Source organism: Dreissena polymorpha, chromosome 7, assembly GCF_020536995.1.
Source record: "Dreissena polymorpha isolate Duluth1 chromosome 7, UMN_Dpol_1.0, whole genome shotgun sequence".
NCBI classification, from domain to species: Eukaryota; Metazoa; Mollusca; class Bivalvia; order Myida; family Dreissenidae; genus Dreissena; species Dreissena polymorpha.
In genome coordinates, this window is record NC_068361.1 from 45762854 (window position 1) to 45784728 (window position 21875).

The 21875-nt window shown below is 39.0% G+C and overlaps 1 protein-coding gene across 7 annotated transcripts in view; it reads right to left on the reverse strand.

The window, feature by feature from the left end:
* Positions 1 to 21875, reverse strand: part of LOC127837540 (kinesin heavy chain-like) — a 72607-nt gene that overhangs the window by 19241 nt on the left and 31491 nt on the right. For all 7 annotated transcript variants that reach the window (XM_052364718.1, XM_052364717.1, XM_052364716.1 and 4 more), the window contains 8 exons: positions 20916 to 21017; positions 19193 to 19342; positions 17754 to 17945; positions 15744 to 15861; positions 6272 to 6434; positions 3488 to 3650; positions 2474 to 2545; positions 440 to 556 (listed from right to left, as the gene is read on the reverse strand). In XM_052364718.1, coding sequence (XP_052220678.1) covers positions 440 to 556; positions 2474 to 2545; positions 3488 to 3650; positions 6272 to 6434; positions 15744 to 15861; positions 17754 to 17945; positions 19193 to 19342; positions 20916 to 21017 — 1077 coding nt within the window. The remainder of the gene's footprint in view (positions 1 to 439; positions 557 to 2473; positions 2546 to 3487; positions 3651 to 6271; positions 6435 to 15743; positions 15862 to 17753; positions 17946 to 19192; positions 19343 to 20915; positions 21018 to 21875) is intronic.

The window sequence follows — 21875 nt, forward strand, 5'->3', positions numbered from 1 at the left end:
ATCAACCAAGTGAAAAACAATATTTTAATTCAGAGCCGTATAAGACACGTACACACCTGGTTGATCCGGAAAGAATATTTGAGGGTTGGTTACCGATTTTTGGCTAGGTTGCATTGCACTATGTTTAACCTGGCCTGTATTACGGTATTGAGGTGGCGGATTCCCAGTTAAAATTCCGGATGAGTTATTTCCCCTTTGAAAGTATAAGCATACGATAACAGGTCAGTATTTATGACATTAAAACTGTGAGTTGTTCAAGTTTACACTGCACCTGTTTGTGGACCTTAGTGAGTGATTCAAGGTTACACTGCACCTTTTTGTGGACCTTTGATAGTTCTTTAAGGGGTTACACTGCACCTGTTTGTGGACCTTTGTGAGTTGTTAAAGGTTACACTGCACCAGTTTGTGGTACTGTGAGTTGTTCAAGTTTACACTGCACCTGTTTGTGGACCTTAGTGAGTTGTTCCAGGTTGTTCTCAAGGAAGCTGATCTTCTGTTTCTGGGCCGCGCTTCCTCCAACATCCTCTTCATCGTCTTCCTCTCCTTTTTTCGTCGTCTGAAGCAAGAAAACATAAATAACCATATACTACTCAGACAGGCACATTGCAGCAATTGTAGTTACTTAGAAAATCTAATTAAATGAAAGACCTTTTTAATGCGATTCCAATTTTAAAGCCTTATTTTAAGATACTGATGAGCAGCGAACAGCATAAAAACCTGTACAGACGGCAAGTTACTCGCCGAATGTTCTGATTTTAAACTGGTTGCATGTAGCCATTTTTTGCTTTTGCCTCTAAGCTGGAAAGGGTTAAATACTTAATGGTCGTCTCTAGAGATTAATTTCAGAATGCTGCACTAAGAGGATTGCTAAATGGAAAAAAGCAAACAATGTGAGCAATTTATATCTTGTAACTGTTACCATCTCATTACCATGGTAACCAGGGGTGGCGAAATCAAATGTCCGAGTTGCCCGAGTCGTACATTTGCTTGTCTGGGCAACTGATTTTTTTCAATTAAGTTGTCCGTGGACAAGTTTTTTAAAAGTCGGGTCCAGGAATACAAAAAAATACATTGTATTAAAGCCGCAATTAAGTTTTACAAAACCGGATGTTGACATGCGATTACATTGTCAGTGCTATTTGCGGAGCAATCAAGCTAAAATACGGGCACTCTCCTGCGCAGTGATCTCCCTTATTCTATAAGAGACCAGGAGCATGCCACATTTTGAACATTCGGCCCGACTAGTAGACAGTGTACAGACTGGTTTCTTTATTTTTACAATCAGACGGAAATAAAAAGTATCAAAGTAAGATAATCAAAACACGGTCTACCTTGTTATTTAAGACAACTTTAATGGTAAAAATGAAATATTTAGTTTTTTTAAATCTTCAACAACGGAGCAGAAACCCGAAGCTTTGAGCAGTCCACCTCCCAAAAAAACTAAGAAAGATTATGATAAAAAATATGATCTAAGTAAACGCACCAGAACTTTTCAAGAAACTTGGCTCACAGATTTTCAATGGTTACCAGTTGATGATAATCAAATTGCTACAAGTAGCGGCGCAGAGCCTCAGTCTGATGAGGTCGACATATTGGACTAGTTTAATTTGTTAAGATTACGATGCTCAACACATGTTTTAGTAACACTAGCTTTGCAAGATTAAAAGTTTTAGAAAGTCTTTATATTGTTTATAATATACTGCTATAATGAATGTACTATTGAAATACAACTATAAACAAAACTAGCAAATCATACTCATTTTGGTATATTCCACATTGTTTTACATTAATCAATAAATGCGTTTATAATTTATATAAACATTAACGGACAAGTGTAGTTCAGCAATGGACAAGTTAAATTTCCTAAATGGTTGTCCGTGGACAAGTATAGTTTTTTGAGATTTCGCCACCCCTGGTAACTCTTTCAACTCAATTTCGAATTCTGGCCTTAAGAAGGTTAAAACAACCGGAACCAACAAATTTTCAGACCAATAACAAAGCACTCAACAAGAACAACCACGTAAGTATGGTTACCTTTCCAAGGTGGTTGCAAGTCTGGCCATTCATTGTTTTACACTAACCTGAACCAACAACATTTGCGGTCGCATACAAGACAAGAAAAGAGACTATAACATCAACCTGAACCAACAAAATGTGTGGTTGCATAAAAGATCAATTTAAGTCCCGTAACTGTGGTTACCTTTCTGACTTGGTTCTGGAGGTCCTGAACAAACAGCTTCTTCAGATTGTGGAGCGTCTGCACCTTACCTTTCCGACTCAGTTCTGGAGGTCCTGAACAAACAGCTTACCTTTCCGACTCGGTTCTGGAGGTCCTGAACAAACAGCTTACCTTTCTGACTGGGTTCTGGATGTCTTGAACAAACAGCTTACCTTTCTGACTCTGTTCTGGAGGCCTTGAACAAACAGCTTACCTTTCTGACTGGGTTCTGGAGGCCCTGAACAAACAGCTTACCTTTCTGACTCTGTTCTGGAGGTCCTGAACAAACAGCTTCTTCAGATTGTGGAGGGTCTGCAGCTCCTTGGCCTGTGAAAAAAAAGAAGTAAGACTTCCGCTAATTTTGGCAAGGCTTTCATTAATTGAGCCATATTCTGGAAAAACTGGGCTTAATGCATGTGCGTAGTCATCCCAGATTATCATGTGCAGTCCGCACAGGCTAATCACTGTAATCAGGGACGACACTTTCCGCTTTTATGGTATTTTTAGTATCAAGGAAGTCCCTCCTTACCAAAAATCAAGTTAAGGCGGAAAGTGTCGTCCCTGATTAGCCTGTGCGGACTGCACAGGCTAATCTGGGATGACACTTTACGCACATGCATTAAACCCAGTTTTCTCACAACAAGGCTCAAAAGAAGTAAGACTTCCACTAATTTTTGGCAAGGCTTTCATTAATTAGTTCAGTTTCTTGATTCTTAATTTTGTAAGTTTCCATATGACTATTTGGTTAAAAGGCTTAAACATGTGACAAAAACATATGCATTACAATTTATAAATAAAATATCACCATTCAAATGAAAACTTGTAATTCTTGTTAGACAAGAGCACCACATAACGGGTGCCAACGCTCAGCTGCGGGTGCATTTTTTAATAAATGAAAGCTTGTCAGAATTTTTTTTTTTTTAAGAGGCACAGTGACCTTGACCTTAGCCCTAGTGACCCAAAATGGGTGTGGCATGTAGAACTCATCAAGGTGCATCTACATATGAAGTTTCAAAGTTGTAGGTAAAAGCACTTTGATTTTAGAGCAAAATGTCAAAGTTTTAGCAGACGTCGGCAGACGGCGGACGACACGACACGACGAGCTGTCTGACAATACCTCGGTTTTTCTGTGAAAACAGATGAGCTAATAAAAATGACATATAATATATACAAGAGACATCACTGCAGCAAAATGCCAATTCTGCAGGAAACCCCATTAGTTCAACAGTATGTATATTTGTTTCTTCCGTCGTAATGACAGCCACATACCACTGTCTCCTCAAGCCCCATGAGGTCCTGGCGTGCCTGCTCCCGGCGGTCGATCTGCAGGGAGAGCTCAGCCAGTTTGGTGGACTTCTCGGACTCCTCCTGTTTCAGCTTGTCATAATCTCCTTGCACCTTCTCTAGGGCCAACGTCAGCTTCTGATTGGTGCTGCAATATGAATACCATTATTACTTGAAGTTTTCTGACACTCTCAATTTTCGGACATACACATTTTTAGCAAAAATAAATATTTTTGTGACTCTAAATTTTCTGACATACATGTTTTTGCTCATAATTAATTTCTCTAAATTTTACTGGCAAAGACTAATCTGGGAAGACACTTTCTGCCTCGAGTTGGTTTTAGTCGAGACTTTATATAAAACTTGCACAAAAGCCAAAAGTGTCTTCCCTGATTAGCCTCTGTGGACTGCACACATCTGGGATGACAGTTTAGGTGCATGCATTAAGCATTAAGTTTTATTTCAAACATACTCTCTAAGCTGATCTATTTAAGCCAGTTTAGAGGCTATCTAATATTTTCTTTAAAAAACAACAACGACACTCTAAGCCGGTCCACTGAAGTCAGTTTAGATGATGTCTCATACTATAAACAAGAGCACCGCCTTGCGGGTGCAGATTGCTCATCTATTTTCTTTTTAAAGGTGAAGGGACTCTCATTTTCAATCACAAAGGAGGGAGGGGTGGAGTGAAGATGGGTGTATAGTGTGGGGGCGTGGACATTTATTACATTATCTTCCAAAAAAGCGAAAAAAAAAAAAAGAAAAAAAAAATCGGGAGGGGGGGGGGGGTGGGCGGGAGAGGGGGGGATTCTTGGGTACGATGGTTGGACAATATTTCAAACATAAAATAATAAAAATAAATATTTGTGTTTTTAACTGTTTCAAAAAAAAAAAAAAAAAATTGGGGGTGGGGGGGGGGGGGGTGGGGTATAGTGTGAGGGTGTGGTGGTCATTTGTAAGATGATCTTAAAAAAAAAAAAAAATAGGGGGGGGGGGAATTCGGGGGGTGGGGGTGGGGGGGTGGGGGGTATTCTTGGGTGCGATGGTTGGAGGTATTTCAATCATAAAATAATAAAAATATTTGTGTTTATAAACTGTTTTAAAAAAAATTAAAATGGGGGGTGGGGCGGGGGGGGGGGGGGGGAGTATAGTTTAGTGTGAGGGTGTGGTGGTCATTTGTGAGATGATCTTAAAAAAAAAAAAAAAAAAAAAAAAAAATAGGGGGGGGGGTGGGGGAATTCAGGGGTGGGGGGATGGGGAGGTATTCTTAAGTGCGATGGTTGGACGGTATTTCAAACATCAAATAATAAAAATAAATATTTGTGTTTTTTAACCGTTTCAAAAAAAACAATTTGGGGGGTGGGGTGGGGTGGGGGGGGGGTATAGTATAGTGTGAGGGTGGTGGTGGTCATTTGTGAGATGAACTTAAAAAAAAAAAAATTGGGGGGGAGGGATTCGGGGGGGGGGGGGGGGGGGGGGGGGCACGGGGGATGGTTTGGGTGGAGTCTTTTGTGGTATGTCAGGTAAGAGTAGTTTTGTCAAAGTATCAATCAAATCTAATCATAAATAAAGAAGTTATGGCATTTTTAGCAAAATTTTATAATTTGACCTTGAGAGTCAAGGTCATTCAAAGGTCAAGGTAAAATTCAACTTGCCAGGTACAGTAACCTCATGATAGCATGAAAGTATTTGAAGTTTGAAAGCAATAGCCTTGATCTTTAGAAGTAAAGTGGATCGAAACACAAAATTTAACCATATATTCAAAGTTACTAAGTCAAAAAAGGGCCATAATTCCGTAAAAATGACAACCAGAGTTATGCAACTTGTCCTTTTACTGTACCCTTATGATAGTTTGCAATGTTCCAAGTATGAAAGCAACATCTATGATAATTTAGGGGTAAAGTGGACCACAACACAAAACTTAACAAAATTTTCAATTTTTTAAGTATAAAGGGCCCATAATTCCGTCCAAATGCCAGTCAGAGTTACATAACTTTGCCTGCACAGTCCCCTAATGATAGTTATAAGTGTTGCAAGTATGAAAGCAATAGCTTTGATACTGTAGGAATAAAGTGGACCTAAACACAAAACTTAACCAAATTTTCAATTTTCTAAGTATAAAAAGGGCACATAATTCTGTCAAAATGCCAGTCAGAGTTACATTACTTTGCCTGCACAGTCGCCTTATGATAGTTAGTAAGTGTTGCAAGTATGAAAGCAAAAGCTTTGATACTTAAGGAATAAAATGGACCTCAACACAAAACTTAACCAAAATTTTCAATTTTCTAAGTATAAAAAGGGCACATAATTCTGTTAAAATGCAAGCCAGAGTTATCTAACTTTGCCTGCCCAGTCCCCTCATGATAGTAAGTAAGTGTACCAAGTTTGAATGCAATAGCATTGATACTTTCTGAGAAAAGTGGACTTAAACGCAAAACTTAACCGGACGCCGACGCCAACGCCGACGCTGACGCCAAGGCGATGACAATAGCTCATTTTTTTTCTTCAAAAAAAAAGATGAGCTAAAAAATAACTACTACATAATGTCATATTATCTAATAATTAACATATTCTCTGTAAGCTGTTCCATGACTGCCTATTTGGAGGCTATCTCATATTATCATATAAGTCAGACATACTCTAGAAGCTGGTCCATTTGAGCCTGTTTAGAGACAATCTAATACCTGATAATTGACCAATACTCTCTAAGCTGGCCCATTTTGAGCCAGTTTGGAGGCTATCTCACATCATCTTATAATTACAACATACTCTCTAAGCTGGTCCATGTGCGCCTGCTTGGAGGCTATCTCATCGCGCAGGCTAGAGATCTGCCTGGCGTGCTGCTCCCGATGCACCTCCATCTGTGACTCCAGCGCGGTCTTCATGTCCATCGACGTCTGCAACTCTACCTTAGCAGACAGGTGCACTTGCTCTGCAAGCGTAAGGTTTAGTTAAAACATATTTATTTTAGCTCTATTGCATAGAAAGCTTTAGAATTATTGAAATGCTCTCGAGTCTGTTTCTTGGGTAGAACAAGTAATTGCTGTCTAAGGGGAGATCAAAAGAATGCCAAGAGAAGGAATCAAACCACTGACCTTTCTATTGCTAGGCAGACACAATGTCATGTCGACCTCTAAGCATCATGTCTGAAGAATTTTGATGTAAAAAGAAAATTCATGGACCCATTTTCACCGACTTAGTCGCCTTAGGTGATGGATATGGTGTCAACCTAGCCATAGGACTTCATGGTTTGGATCCCCACTATTGGGATGTTTTATTAAACTTACCCAAAAGAGACTATGTACTAGTTATACCCAGGAAACAGACTCAACAGACTCATAAGCTTTAGGCTTTCGATGCAATCGTGCTTAAATAACTCGGCTTAAACTAACAAGAGGGCCATTATGGCCCTGTATCGCTCCACAGTTTGTTTATGCTAAAAAAGCGTGCAATGTGCATGGGTTGAAATGTACTCAAGCATGTGACTTTCTCTTTCTATCCCTCGTCCCACTAAGCGCTTAAAGTTGGAAGGGTGGGCATTTTTATATATGGACAACGTTACTATGGTGTTAACTAAACAGACTAAAAAGCCCGGGAATTGTCGCACAGGTCCTTTGCTTATAGCATAGGTACATTTATCTCTCCAAAAGATATTGTTGTTCTTTCTATTTCACATATTTTTAGATGCTGAAGATCAAATCTACGCATGTTCTACAAGATTAATGAAAGTTCCTTCATTCAATCATGAATCTTTTTCCAAAATTCCAAAAAGTGTTTGTAGGTTTCAAAGTTTCTATTACTTATATAGTTCATGGCATATGCAAAATACCTAATGACGTAGATCACCTGAACTTTACTTCATTCTTGAGGCATTAGTGAGTGTAGCAGGATTGTTAACGTGGTGAAAAAATTGTTTATTTTACAAAGAAGATATTTGCCTGAGGAAACATAAAGTTACGAATTTTTCAGGTTCATGAGGTGCCGAAAGGCAGTAGGAATGATAACTTTGTAGAGGTTGTTTGTTAAACAAAGTAAATGTTTATTAGACAAACTAGAGCTTTGTCACAGACGTGACGTATACCCCACGTGCCGCATTGACACAGACTATTTTGCATGCTGTCTTCACAAAACAAGAGAATCTAATTTATGGGGATTTTTAAGAATTATTATGCCATTATCATTTATAGCCATTTTGACCTTTGAACTCTTCAATTCTTTCACATGACACGCCGTCCAATGACTGTGAACAAAATTAATGTACAGAGTCATTTTAAAATCTCACTATGAATGACATAGTTATGGCCCAGACAAGATCATTAATTGCCATTGAACTAAAAATGTGACCTTGACCTTGGAGATATCCACGTAATTCTTTCGCGCGACACACCGTCCACTGATGGTGAACAAATGTGCCAAATGATTTAAAAATATCACAATGAACAACATACATGTAGTTATGGCCTTGACAAGCTCATTTATGGCCATTTTTGACCTATGAACTCAAAGTGTGACCTTTACCTTGGAGATATCGACGTAATTCTTTCGCACGACACACTGTCCAATGATGGTGAACACATGTGCATAGAGAACTATGAGATGTCACTACATACCAAATTTGGTAGCCCTAGGCTCAATGGTTAAGGACAGGAAGATTTTTAAAGTTTGCACAAAAGAGGCTTTATATAAACATATGTTCAGTTTTGTGATCCCCAGGGCAGGGTCAAATTTGAGCCCAGGGGAATAATTTGAACAAATTTAGTAGAGGACTATTAACTGTCACTACATACCAAATTTAGTAGCCCTAGGCTCTATAATTATGAACAAGAAGATTTTTAAAGTTTGCACAAAACAGGCCTTATTTAAGCATATGTTCATTTTTGTGACCCCCGGGGCAGGGTCAAATTTGACCCCAGGGGCATAATGTGAAAAAACTTGATAGTGAACTTTAAGATTTCAATACATACCAAATTTAATAGAAATAGGCCCAATGGTTATGGACAAAAAGATTTTTAAAGTTTGCACAAAATAGGCCAAATATAAGCATATGTTCTATTTTGTGAACCCTGAGGAACAGTCAAATTTGATCCCAGGGGCTTAATTTGAACAAACTTGGTAGAGAACTATTAGATGTCACACTACATACCAAATTTGATAGCCCTATGCCATACAGTTATGGACAAGAAGATTTTATAGTTTGCACAAAATAGGCCTTATTTAAGCGTATGTTCATTTTTGTGACCCCGGGGCAGGGTCAAATTTAACCCCAGGAGCATAATTTTAACAAATTTGAAAATGGTTCAACCCGGGAACATTTGTGAGAAGTTTAATCAGAATTGGACTTGTAGTTTAAGAAAGGATGTTTAAAGAAAAAGTTAACGCATGGACGCACGACAGACACAGGACCATGACATAAGCCCCGCTGGCCTCTGGCCAGTGGAGCTAAAAATTTAAACTAATTGTGTCATCCAAATATTGAGATTTATTTGAAGCTAAGAGATTGAAAAAAGCAGCTTATTAGATCTTTTATCAACTTATGGCAACGATCAAAATTAATACATCATTAACCCTAAACTACTAATCTCCCTCTTTTTAAAATAAACAATAACCAACAATCGAGGCGAATTTGGAAAGAGGAAATTGGCTGACAGAGGAGGAAATCTGCTGACAGGGGAGAAAATCAGCTGAAAGACATAGACGTCTGCTGAAAGTGGAGGAATTACGCTGGAATGGGAGGAAATACGCTCTAAGGGAGACAATCAGATGAAACGGAAGGTAATACACTGAATGGGAGGTAATACGCTGAAATGGGAAGAAATACGCTGAAATGGAGGAAATCAGCTGAGAAGGGTGGAAATCAACTAAAACAAATTTTTTAAATAAAATTCATTTTAATTATTAAATACTTACCTGTTATCGTATGCTTATACTTTCCAAGGGGAAATAACTCATCCGGAATTTTAACTGGGAATCCGCCACCTCAATACCGTAATACAGGCCAGGTTAAACATAGTGCAATGCAACCTAGCCAAAAATCGGTAACCAACCCTCAATATTCTTTCAATATATATACAAAAATATTAATCGAATAGCGGGGTGGGAGGTGGGACTTACCGATAACAGGTAAGTATTTAATAATTAAAATGAATTTTATTTAAAAAATTTGTTTTAATGTCATAAATACTGACCTGTTATCGTATGCTGATTTTGCAGCTGCGGTGGGAAGGTTCGTATATATTTTCCCAACACAGTAGAACCCATAAACAGGGTTATCAGCTAATGATATCAAGTAATCTTTGTTAAAACGGTATTAATTATGACTTCTCGGACAGAGTAATATGTCTATGTCGTAAAGAAGACACTACCGTTAGTGAAACCACAACAAGCCCAAACGTATACAAATTGTATTGTTGGCACTTCAGAAAACGAAGATAAAAAGATGACAAGGTGGTCGGATTCCTCCAGTAAACAGCTTAGAGCACGTCAAAAAGTGGGGTGTGATTAATATATGCCCACAAAACAGACAGAGCTCTTAATTCATGCGGTCAGATCCTAAAAAGGAATGAATCCTTAGATAGGATAAGATTAACTTTCCTTAGTCGAGGTCTAACCCCGAGAAATAGAAGCCACAGACACATCTCCCCCCCCTTTTTTGGGGAAATGAAGAGTGTCTTTGAGAACCTCGAATGGACTTCTGACTAACACTGCTGAGATAGAACTTCAAAGCCCTGATTGCCCAAAGAAGTTTATCCTCATCTTTATGACTACCAGTTTAAGAAAACTTGGAAACTTGAAGGTAGAAGCCATATAGAGGACTTGATATTAAGCAAGGAATCCTGGCTGACACAACAAAGTGAAAACGACAATAGATCCAACTGGAATTGGTCGTATTCAACAGAAAAAGCATGAATTTCACTTCTCCGTATGGTAAAAGCCATAATAAGAAGGAAAACCGTCTTAAAATTATATTGGAACTGTTAATAAGCCTGATGAAAAAGGTTCATAGGGAGCTCATTAAGCATCCCAACATGTTACACAAGTCAAAACCGCTTAAGAAGGTAAAGGAACGAAAAACATAGTGTTGACGTTCCATAGTTTGGATCAGTTCCAAAATAGGTAAGACAGCACAGAGTTGCGATGACTTACACAAAACAAGGTATACGAAAGCATAATTTCTATCCTTTGATGAAGAAAAGAACAAATTTCTTATCATCAAGAAAAAGATGAGAAAAACCTCTATGTATCTAGCAGAGTGATTAAGGTAATAACTATGCTCTCAATTACCCAGTAAAAAATGAATTTCCATAGAACCTTTATACAGTTCTGATGGAATTATCCTTGCACTAGTAACAAGGATTGAAACTAACAGAAAAACGTTCTTCTGTAGAGATAACTAAAAGTTATTAATGGCCAGACATGAAGTGGCACATGTTTGGATCAGTAAAAATATGTCTCAGTGAGATATGATATTTGACCTGTGAAGAAGTTTCCTGAAAATAATTGTACAGGAGACTTAAAAGGTCGTAGAACCATAATCCCATGGTTCATTAAGTATATTTCATGAAATTATGGCAAAAACTCAGTTATTGCAAAAACTCACCAAGAACTTGAGAAGGCAAGATATTCCAGTTTATGTCAATGGACGAATGTATAACAATCGCACACCCTGCTGGATCGATTTCTGTGAACTGCATTGTTGACGTTGTTCAGCATACCGGTATACACTGCGATATACGATCGCAAACGCTAATAACTAGCGTTTGATGATAAACAACATTCTTTGATATACTATGTACACCATGCAACTCGTCTGCAACTTCACTGCCGCGCATGCGCAATTACATTATTGAACCCAACGGAAAAATAATTCGAAAGAAAGAACTGCAGGACAAAAGGTCCAACAGGGCGTTGAGACGAACTGGTATGAGAAAGACGATAGAGAAAATTTGTTGTTCTTGCAAAGAACGAATAAGTTTCTGATTTCCAGTTACAAGGAGTGATAATATGATCACCTCCGTGTCTGTAAGTAAACCACGACCGATGTGTGATAGTTGAAACCATCACAAAGGAATCGTGAAAATGTGTTGTAAATGAAAAACAGCTAAAAGAATTTTCGCTTTTCAAGATGTAGATGTGCAGGTGATATTCGTTAGGATACCACATAATTGAGAAAATCAAGATACGTTGTTCTATGTGATCGTCCATAACCTTATCTGCTCACATCTGTATAAGATGTAAGGAAGATTGTGGTAGAATAAACTATATTCTTGCCAAGATAATCTTCTAGTCTAGACACCACTGAATAGTGGTAAATAATGACAAAAAGATGGAAATCTGTGTCATTAAATAATCCCGAGATTAATACAATTATCTTAAAAAATAAAGCTGAAACGGACGTAAGAAAAGACGTCTCAGCAGAAGGACCGGTGACCGGACCGGTAAATACCGACCGGTGACCGGAACCATTTGTCAAGGATGGGTGGGCAAAGAAACCACGGCAAGCCGAACTTTCCCACTCCAAACACACTTGAAAATTGGTAGAATAGGACAGTGTTTAACACTTATAAGTTTATGACCTATCTACAGAATATAGCCTCTTCTTGAACCAATAACAGGCGCCTTTAAAATCCTGGATAATACAGGTCGCGAAGTCATCGATTTGCGAAGTACGGAAATATGATTGATAGTGGTACCTCCGGAATCGGAGGTGTGATGGCAGAAAAAGGTGAAAACCCTAGGGGTAACCTTAAGCGGGTCCACGCTTGCCGGTAGAATGCATGGAAGTCTTAAATTCTGACTTGATTAATCCATTTACTTCAAGACTTCTAACCTGGACGAATTCCGAAAGGAATACGACCAGTTATAGGAAGACGGCCTGTTATGGCCAGAAGTGTAATAGAAGAATAACTTCTATGAGGTCCCTCCAGATCCTAGGATCTAAGATCTGAGTTCAATAGGTCCTAAGCCATCTACAAGACTGTAGCCGCTATGCGGTCAATCTGATAGGCAATCCTATGCATCAGAACTCTTGTTGATTCCAGTAGCTTGAAAATATGCACTGCCGTAGGAGCAATAGAAAAGAAGAAGTCGATACAAATGTCGTCTTGCTAATCCTGCTAGCGTCATTAATGTGTCCCAACTGTTCCGTGACACTGACTGCAAAGTCTGTAGCCGACAGGTAAAGGCGGTTAAAACAATTCATCCTTCGGGTCTCGAACATAAATTAATAGAGGTCAAATAGTAATGTTCGACCTCAATGCTAGTCTCCGAGCCCACTTCAGCCGATCTATCTGCAAGACCAGTAGTCTGCATGTAGCCGGTTGAGATAGAAGTACAAATAACAGATATACATGTAGCATGATTTGGTAACCGTCGCCAGTAGAACATCAGTATTGAAAAACACAAAAAGTCATGTAGATTGTTAAATCCATAAAATATAGTATTCAATACAATCATAGCCAGGGGTATACAACTATGTAATGTAGACGATACCCGTGATACTAAAAATTGACCGATGAAAACACAGTGGAATACCGGTAATTGGTAAGTGGTGACCGAACCGGACCGGTCAATGACCGGTAACTGTAGCCTGGTGAACGGACCAGTCATAATATGACCGGTGACGTTACCAGTTAAAGACCGAAAAATGGTGGAATCCATATGGTCTGTTATCAATGTCAAGCACTGCTCGGAAAAGAAGATCATGCCAAAAAATCCAATCCGATGGCGATGAGACATCACTTATTCTGACCGGTGATCAGTGATCGGTGATATGACCGATGAATGGTGACCGATGTCCGGTGATCGGGACCGGTATAATATAACTGCGTCAGAATGGAAATATCTGGTGCAGAAGAATGACCATCCACGAAGTCATCTGATAATGTTAACCGGAAAACAACGGTAGATTATCAGTATTAATAGGCATAAGTGTCCTTGTAGTCGTAGTGGAGAAAAGAACAGCTTATCCCGAAGCCTGAATGTTAAACGAACTAGTGTTCGTATACAACTACGGCTCGGTGACTGCAACATGTGTGGATGCCATAAGAAGAACCATCACACGTGGAATGGAGACATGATATTCCTAAAGGAATAAAATGGAGAACGTCGATATGACCAGTAGGTTCATTAACGCCTACGTGAGAAGTGGCGACATCCATATAACTTCGATGCCGAAATATTGTTCGGCTACGCTGGAAATATTGTCTTCTACAATATTGTCTCCGTGAGCATTGACATGATCGCTTACGAGCGTATCAACGCCGAGAAACTGCTCAATGAAGGAGAGGTATGTTCGATAACTATCCAGTGGTGCTCAATGCAGTCCGCTGATGTCTACGTGAAGGTTGACGACGTCCTCGTTTCCTGCGATGTCGAGATCTGGATCGGCCGAGATGTGGATCGGCTTCGATGAGACCGAGATCTTCTAGAATAACGTCTCCGTGAGTGACGACGTGATCGCTTACGAGAGCCGCGACGATGAGAACTGCTCGACGAAGAAGAGCGTGTCCGATGTCTAATCCTTGATGAAGACGATGTATTCAACGAAGAATAGGAGAATAATTCAATGAAGAAGACCGAGTTCTTCTTCTTGACCGGTGACTGGTGTTATCGGTGGCAGGCCTAACTGATGACTGTTGACCGGTGACCGGAGCGGTGATCAATGACCGGAGCGGTGACCGGACCGGACCGTTGACATGACCGGACCGGTGACATGACCGGACCGGTGACATGACCGGTGACATGACCGGTGACCGGACCGGTGACATGACCGGTGACATGACCGGTGACATGACCGGTGACCGGACCGGTGATCAATGACCGGACCGGTGACATGACCGGTGACCGGACCGGACCGGTGATCAATGACCGGACCGGTGACCGGACCGGTGACATGACCGGTGACATGACCGGTGACTGGACCGGTGACATGACCGGTGATCAATGACCGGACCGGACCGGTGACATGACCGGTGACCGGACCGGCCGGTCAGACGTCGATCAATGGTCCGTGATCAACGTCCCCGGTGACGTACCGGTCATATCATGACCAGTGTTGTCACCGGATAATGACCGTATGGCGGATGCCAAATGGTCCGGCATTGGTCGATGTCCTTGACCAATGCCATCGGGCAAAGACCGGCTGACGGGTGTCGCCATATGGTCTGATGTTGACCGACTGTCTAAGAGACTTAGCATAGTATGGTCGCGATCGTGCCCGATACCCGGTGACTGATACTGCAACTATCATCCATGATCTGCGAAGTCACCGGGTATTTATCCACTCTTGTTTCTGCGACCATCATGTAGTCGAATATATGAAAAACAAGAGCAAAGCATATTCAACCATAAACTGGTCACAGACCAGATTATCATACGGCACATAAAATCATTATTTGACCATAATGAAAATTATAATAATACTGCCGTAGATCATAAATTAAACAAAAGTTTAATTCAAAACAGATGAAAAATAAAATGACGATCAATTAGATTGTCATACGGAACGTTAAAATCATTATTGCACACAATGGCAAATGATAAACAATCTGTCAATAGAAGAACACGCTTTGCACGATCTCGTAACACATTAGAAGAACATGCTTTGCACGTTCTAGCAATGTATTAGAAGAGCACGTTTTGCACGTGGTCGTTCGCGCCTGAAAACACCCAGCATGGTAGAAATAAACCATTGTTCGATAAAAACAAGCATGGCTTACCTTTTACAAATGAAACAAAATCCATTAAATCCACACAAATTTATCCGAATGAGAAATAAAAAGATAAATAACACAATTTATCTATTCAAAACCCCAATCAACCAAGTGAAAAACAATATTTTAATTCAGAGCCGTAAAAGACACGTATACACCTGGTTGATCCGGAAAGAATATTGGGGGTTGGTTACCGATTTTTGGCTAGGTTGCATTGCACTATGTTTAACCTGGCCTGTATTACGGTATTGAGGTGGCGGATTCCCAGTTAAAATTCCGGTTAAGTTATTTCCCCTTGGAAAGTATAAGCATACGATAACAGGTCAGTATTTATGACATTAAAAGGGGAGAACATTTGCTGAAAGGGAGGAAATCAGCTAAAAAGGGAGGTAATTAGCTGAAAGGGAAGGAAATACGCTGAATGGGAGGTAATCAACTGAAAGGGGAGAAAATTTGCTGAAAGGGAGGAAATTGGCTGACAAGGAAGGTAATAAGCTGAAAGGGGAGGTAATTACAATCCAAAAACATACCAGCAGCAGATGCAGCTGCCAGTCGCTCGCTGAGCATGTCTACGTTCTCCTCCAGGGATCTCTTCTTGGTCTCCACGTCCTGTATCGTCTCCTGCAGCGTCTTCATCTTTGCCTCGTGCTGCACATTATCAAAGAAAACAAGTTTTTTTTTCATTCGCGGCCCAATTACCAATGGAAAAAAGGATTTTTTTTTGCCTAAATGAGAGCTTAAAATTCATAATCGAAGATTTAAAAAAACAAAACAGAAACTTTTTTATTTAGATCTCAATATTGTGTTCATCTCCCATCCATATAAGTTTAACCTTAGTAAATATAATATTGAAAAAACGTGTATTCTCACTTTTGAAGCATTTTTTAGCAAATCAATAACAACACTCATTTCCCAATTTTAGTCAAACCGCCGCAAAATTTCCCAACCCCAAAGGACCCAGCCCCATTCCAAAACTGGTTAAAAAAGTACCTGGTTCAACAACCCTTTCTTACACGTAAGAATAAAGAACAGACCAAGAAATATATTGCCAGCTTTAAAAACAAGAGGGCCTGAAAGTCCCAAAGTCGCTCACCTGAGATAACAAGATATTATTGGGACAAATCTTCTGACCAACTTTCATGAAGATCGGAAAATAAATGTGGCCTCTAGAGTGTTAACAAGGTTTTACTATAGCCATATAAGGACAAGTGCCCTGCCCCCTGGCAGCCATGTTTTTCAAGCAAGCAGCACCATTTTTTAACTCTTCCGAGATATTATTGGGATGAATCTTCTGACCAAGTTTCATAAAGATCGGACAGTAAATGTGGCCTCTAGAGTGTTAACAAGATTTTACTATAGCCATATAAGGAAAAATGCCCCGCCCCTTGGCAGCCATGTTTTTCAAGCAAAGGTTACCATTTTTTAACTCATCCAAGATACCATTGGGACAAATCTTCTGAGCAAGTTTCATGAAGATCGGAAAATAAATGTGGCCTCTAGAGTGTTAACAAGATTTACTATAGCCATATAAGGAAAAATGCCCCGCCCCCTGGTGGCCATGTTTTTCAACCAACCGGCATCTTTTTCGAACTCATCCAAAATATTATTGGGATGAATCTTCTGACCAAGTTTCATGAAGATCAGAAAATAAATGTGGCCTCTAGAGTGTTAACAAGATTTTACTTTAGCCATATATAGCAAAATATGGAAAAATGCCCCGCCCCTTGGCAGCCATGTTTTTCAAGCAAACGTTACCATTTTCGAACTCATCCAAGATGTCATTGAGACCAATCTTCTGACCAAACTTTATGAAGATTGGACAATAAATGTGACCTCTAGAGAGTTAACAAGGCAAATGTGACGGCGCACGGCGCACGACGGACAAAAAGCGATCACAAAAGCTCAGCATGAGCACGTATCAACAGGCTTCAAGCCCATACAGACTATTATACATGAAGAGGCATTTAATGCCAATTTTTTTACTCAAAATTTAAGCAACACTTGAATATTATAAGAATAGTCTTTATTCTTAGACTTAAATCTAAAAATTGCTTAGTAAATATGGGTTTAGGTAGGCATTGAATATAGATATGTTCATGTAGCCAGGCTTAGAGAAATGTCAACCTCGAGTCTTCGCAAGTGGTTCAGGTCTTAATTCAAGGCAAATAAATTCATATAAATTTCATTCTCCACTGAACAATTTACCTGCACTGCTCTGTCAATGCACAAAAGCATCCCATTTAAGATCAAAATAAATTTTTAAAACCAAGCGAGCAGGAGCTTTAATTTTGTGATCACTCTAAAATATTTGTTGCGAGTAAAGTGGAGATATATTATTACGAAATAATTTCTTAAAACTTTTGTGCTCATATGGCTGGGAAGTGAGCGGCATTTAAAAAATTAATAAAATTAATAAAGGGTAAAAAATGGCAATTTTTTTATCTATCTTTGCATGGAGGTCGCCATCTTAATAATCACTTGATTAATCCTTCTGATTAAGCCCTTTTTTCCAGACCAAAGCTCCCATGCTATCATCGTACCTGTTGAATGAGTAGCCTGCAGTCATCTAGGTCCTTCTCTGCGCTGGTCAGCTTGGTGCAGGCATCCTGCTGCGTGGACTCGAGAGACTGCGCGCGCGTCACCAGAGTCTTGATCTCAGACTTCATCTTGGAGATGTAGAGTCGCGCCACCGTGAACTCCTCCTCCACCTTCTCGGTGTTGCCCGTCATCATCTGGCCATGCATTGAGATAACATTCCAGATATTGTTTTAGCATGTTTAAGGATGGTAACAAACGTTAAATTTTACTATGGCATTTGATGTGTTCTATGCTAAAAAAGTGTCACTTCAAACGCAAATCAACCTTCTCAGCGTTGCATAGAATCATCTGGGAATACATGGAGATAAAGGTCCACTCAAGTCTGAGAATAAACCACTCCAGTCTGAGAATAAACCACTCAAGTCTGAGAATAAACCACTCAAGTATGAGAATAAACCACTCAAGTATGAGAATAAACCACTCAAGTCTGAGAATAAACCACTCAAGTATGAGAATAAACTGTTTAAGCATCAAAAAACAAAGTTATTTTTTTTGCACTTTTTCCATGCAAAATTGCAAGTTTTGAGCATATCAAACTGTTCTTACCTTGTACATATCACTACCAACACAATCAAAATCATAATCTGTGAAAAACAATTGAGATGAAATTTCCACTCAAGTCTGGGAAAAAGTGTGTTACAATGCCAGTTGACATCTTGGAAAAAAAGGTAAACAATTCCAAGCAGGCCACAATGTGGGAATAAATTAAGGTACAATTTCAGTCACATCACAATGTAGTAATAAATGAGATGCAAGTCACAAATTTGGTAAAGGATACAATTTCAGTCAAGCCACAATTTGAGAATACATTGGGATACAATTCCAGTCAGACCAAAATTGACAGTAAATGGGGATAAAATATCAGTCAGGCCACAATTTGGGAATATATTGCCATAAAATTTGAGTCAGGTTACAATTTAGGAATACATTCAATGCAGTGATGTCGATATTAAATAGTAGATGGCCCCCAAAATGTTGTCATTCTTCGAAGACATACAAAAATGGAGATAAATTTCAGTTAATTCTGCAAAATATACTGACTGGTCAAGTATTTACTGGTAATTAAATTCAGTCAATTATTAAACAATTGTTTTAAAAAAAATAAGCTCAAAATTTGTTGGCAAAGAAGATTCAAGTCTGTAAAAATATAACTAACCTTTGATATATTCTAAACATAAATTGTACACATAAAATTTAAATACCCAAGAAACATAGAATTTCTTAAATTTAATACAGTATCTTAAAACCAATCCATTAACACACCTTGGTCTCTGCTGGGTTGCTTCCTACAATGGCGCCGATGTCAGCAAATAAGTAACTAAGAAAAAAGGGTAATTAACTTACCTATTTCATAATAAAGGGAGACAAACCCATAACACACCTTTGTCTCTGCAGAGTTGCCTCCCACAATGGTGCCAATGTCACTGAGGTCTCTCAGCAGGGACATCATCATGTCGGTGATCCGTTTGCGCTGGTGGAGACTCGAGTCCTTTGTGCTGTCTAGCTCAGACTGAAGACTGTTCAGAAGGGCCTGAAAGGAACATGAGCCTCCGAGTTGATTTCGGGGAATATTTGCTGAAGTTCAGTCATTCTTCCAACACATACGAAAATGGTAATAAATCGCATGTATAGTCGGCAGAATGTATAATATATACATAATTGTTGAAATAAGATTTAAGTTTTAAAGGCTTCATTTTCAACACTATGATACTACTGATGAGCAGCAAACTGCATAAAACCTGAGCAGACTGCGAGTAACTCGCAGGTTTTACTGGTTATATGCTGGTTGCATATAGCCAATCGCACTTTGCTTCTAAGTGGCAAAGGGTTAAAAAACAAGGATTATATGAGTTAAGAGCCTATTTTTGTTTACTTGATGGCAACCAAAGCTTAAGGCTCATAACAACACTTTGGGGTCCCGGGTAGAACCAGTACTTGTTACACTTTGGAGTTCTGGGTAGATAACTTGAAAACTTTACCATAACCCTTATTTGAACTTGACCTACCTATCATCTAGACACAACTTCTGACCAAATTTGATGAAGATAGGATGAAAACTACTTCAATTAGAGAGCACACACCATGCTAAATGCTTGAAATGCACTAAGTGACCTGGTTTTTGACCCGGCATGACCCATATTTGAACTTGACCTACATATCATCTAGACAAATTTGGTGAAGATCAGATTAAAACTAGTTCAATTAGAGAGTGGACACCATGCTAAATGCTTGAAATGCACTATGTGACCTCGTTTTTGACCCGGCATGACCCATATTTGAACTTGACCTACATATCATCTAGACACAACTTCTGACCAAATTTGGTGGAGATCAGATTAAAACTATTTCAATTAGAGAGCAGACACCATGCTAAATGCTTGAAATGCACTAAGTGACCTCATGACCTCGTTTTTGACCCGGCATGACCCATATTCGAACTTGACCTAGATATCATCTAGACACAACTTTTGACTAAATTTGGTGAATATCGGATGAAAACTACTATAAATAGAGAGCGGACACCATGCTAAATCCTCGAAATGCACTAAGTGACCCAGTGACCTAGTTTTTGACCCGGCATGACTCATATTCTAACTTGACCTAGATATTGTCTCGTTACATCTTCTGACCAAGTTTGGTGAAGATCGGATGAAAACTATTTGAATTAGAGAGGGGACACTGCTGTGGACGCCGCCCGCCCGCCGCCAAGGGTGAAACTATTATACGTCCCGTTTTTAAAAACGGGCGTATAAAAAGGAAAGATAAATAAAATAAATATATTATAATGGTCCCATAAATCAATTGTCACATTCTTCAATGAAATTGAAAAGACCAAGTTTACCATGAAACCAACAGGTTTATTCAAATTTGAACAATTTTTTTTTATTATGTGTTGTACGAACCAATCAGCAAAGAATAATGTATGTAACCAAGTTAAGGCACAACAGATATTGTTTTAAAGCAAGTATGTACGATCATAGTAATTTTTTTTGTAACATAATATATTGATGAATACAAAATAAGAATAACAGTTCTGAGTAAAAGGGCTTATAAATAAAATGTTCTATCAAAGGTAAAATGAAGGGCATTTTTTATAAACGTACAATTTTCTGGCTGAGTTCCTCATTAAGCTGATCGTACTCCTTGTTTTTGCTCTCAGCCTCCTGTGACTTCTGGTCGTAGTTCATTGCAAGCTCCTCCAGCGCCTACAACAACAACAATGAAGGTTACTCATCACTGAATATTTCCATGTTGTGAAGGTTACACATGACTTATATCAACCATTTGAAATTGTCTATAATGTAACACTACAAACCATTTAAGATAAAAGGATTTCACATTTTTTATATGAATGTTATATGATTGAATTCTGAGTATATAAGTTAAAGTACATAACCAGATCATTAAAAAAACATCACAGGTTACACATCACTCAATGTTTACAGGTTACATATAACTAACAATACCTAAAAAGGAAACACATTTTCACGAAACAATGTCCTCATGGTCGACAGGTTACACATCATTTATATATACCACTTACATATCAATTATTGATGGTTAATGTCAGTAAAATCTTCCCAATCTGGTAAATAATGCTGCACCTAACTTAAGATGCAAACAAGGGACAAAATTGTCACAAAACCAGGTTTTCATTGTGAAAAAAAAATCTGATAAAGGCAGAAAACTCAAACTGAACCTTTGAAATGAACAAAAAAAATTAACCCCCTTTGTAAGTTTTATTTTTTTTAAATCTATTTTTAGTCGTGGCGACCTTGACATTGGAGATATTGATGTGATTCTTTCGTGCGACACACCGTCCCATAATGGTGAACAAATGTGCCAAATGATTTTAAAATCTCACAATGAATGACATAGTTATGGCCAGGACAAGCTAATTTATGGCCATTTTTGACCTTTGAACTCAAAGTGTGACCTTGACCTTGGAGATATCGACGTAATTATTTCGCGCGACACACCGTCCAATGATGGTGAACAAATGTGCCAAATGATTTTAAAATCTGACAATGAACGACATAGTTATGGCCCGGACAAGCTTGTTC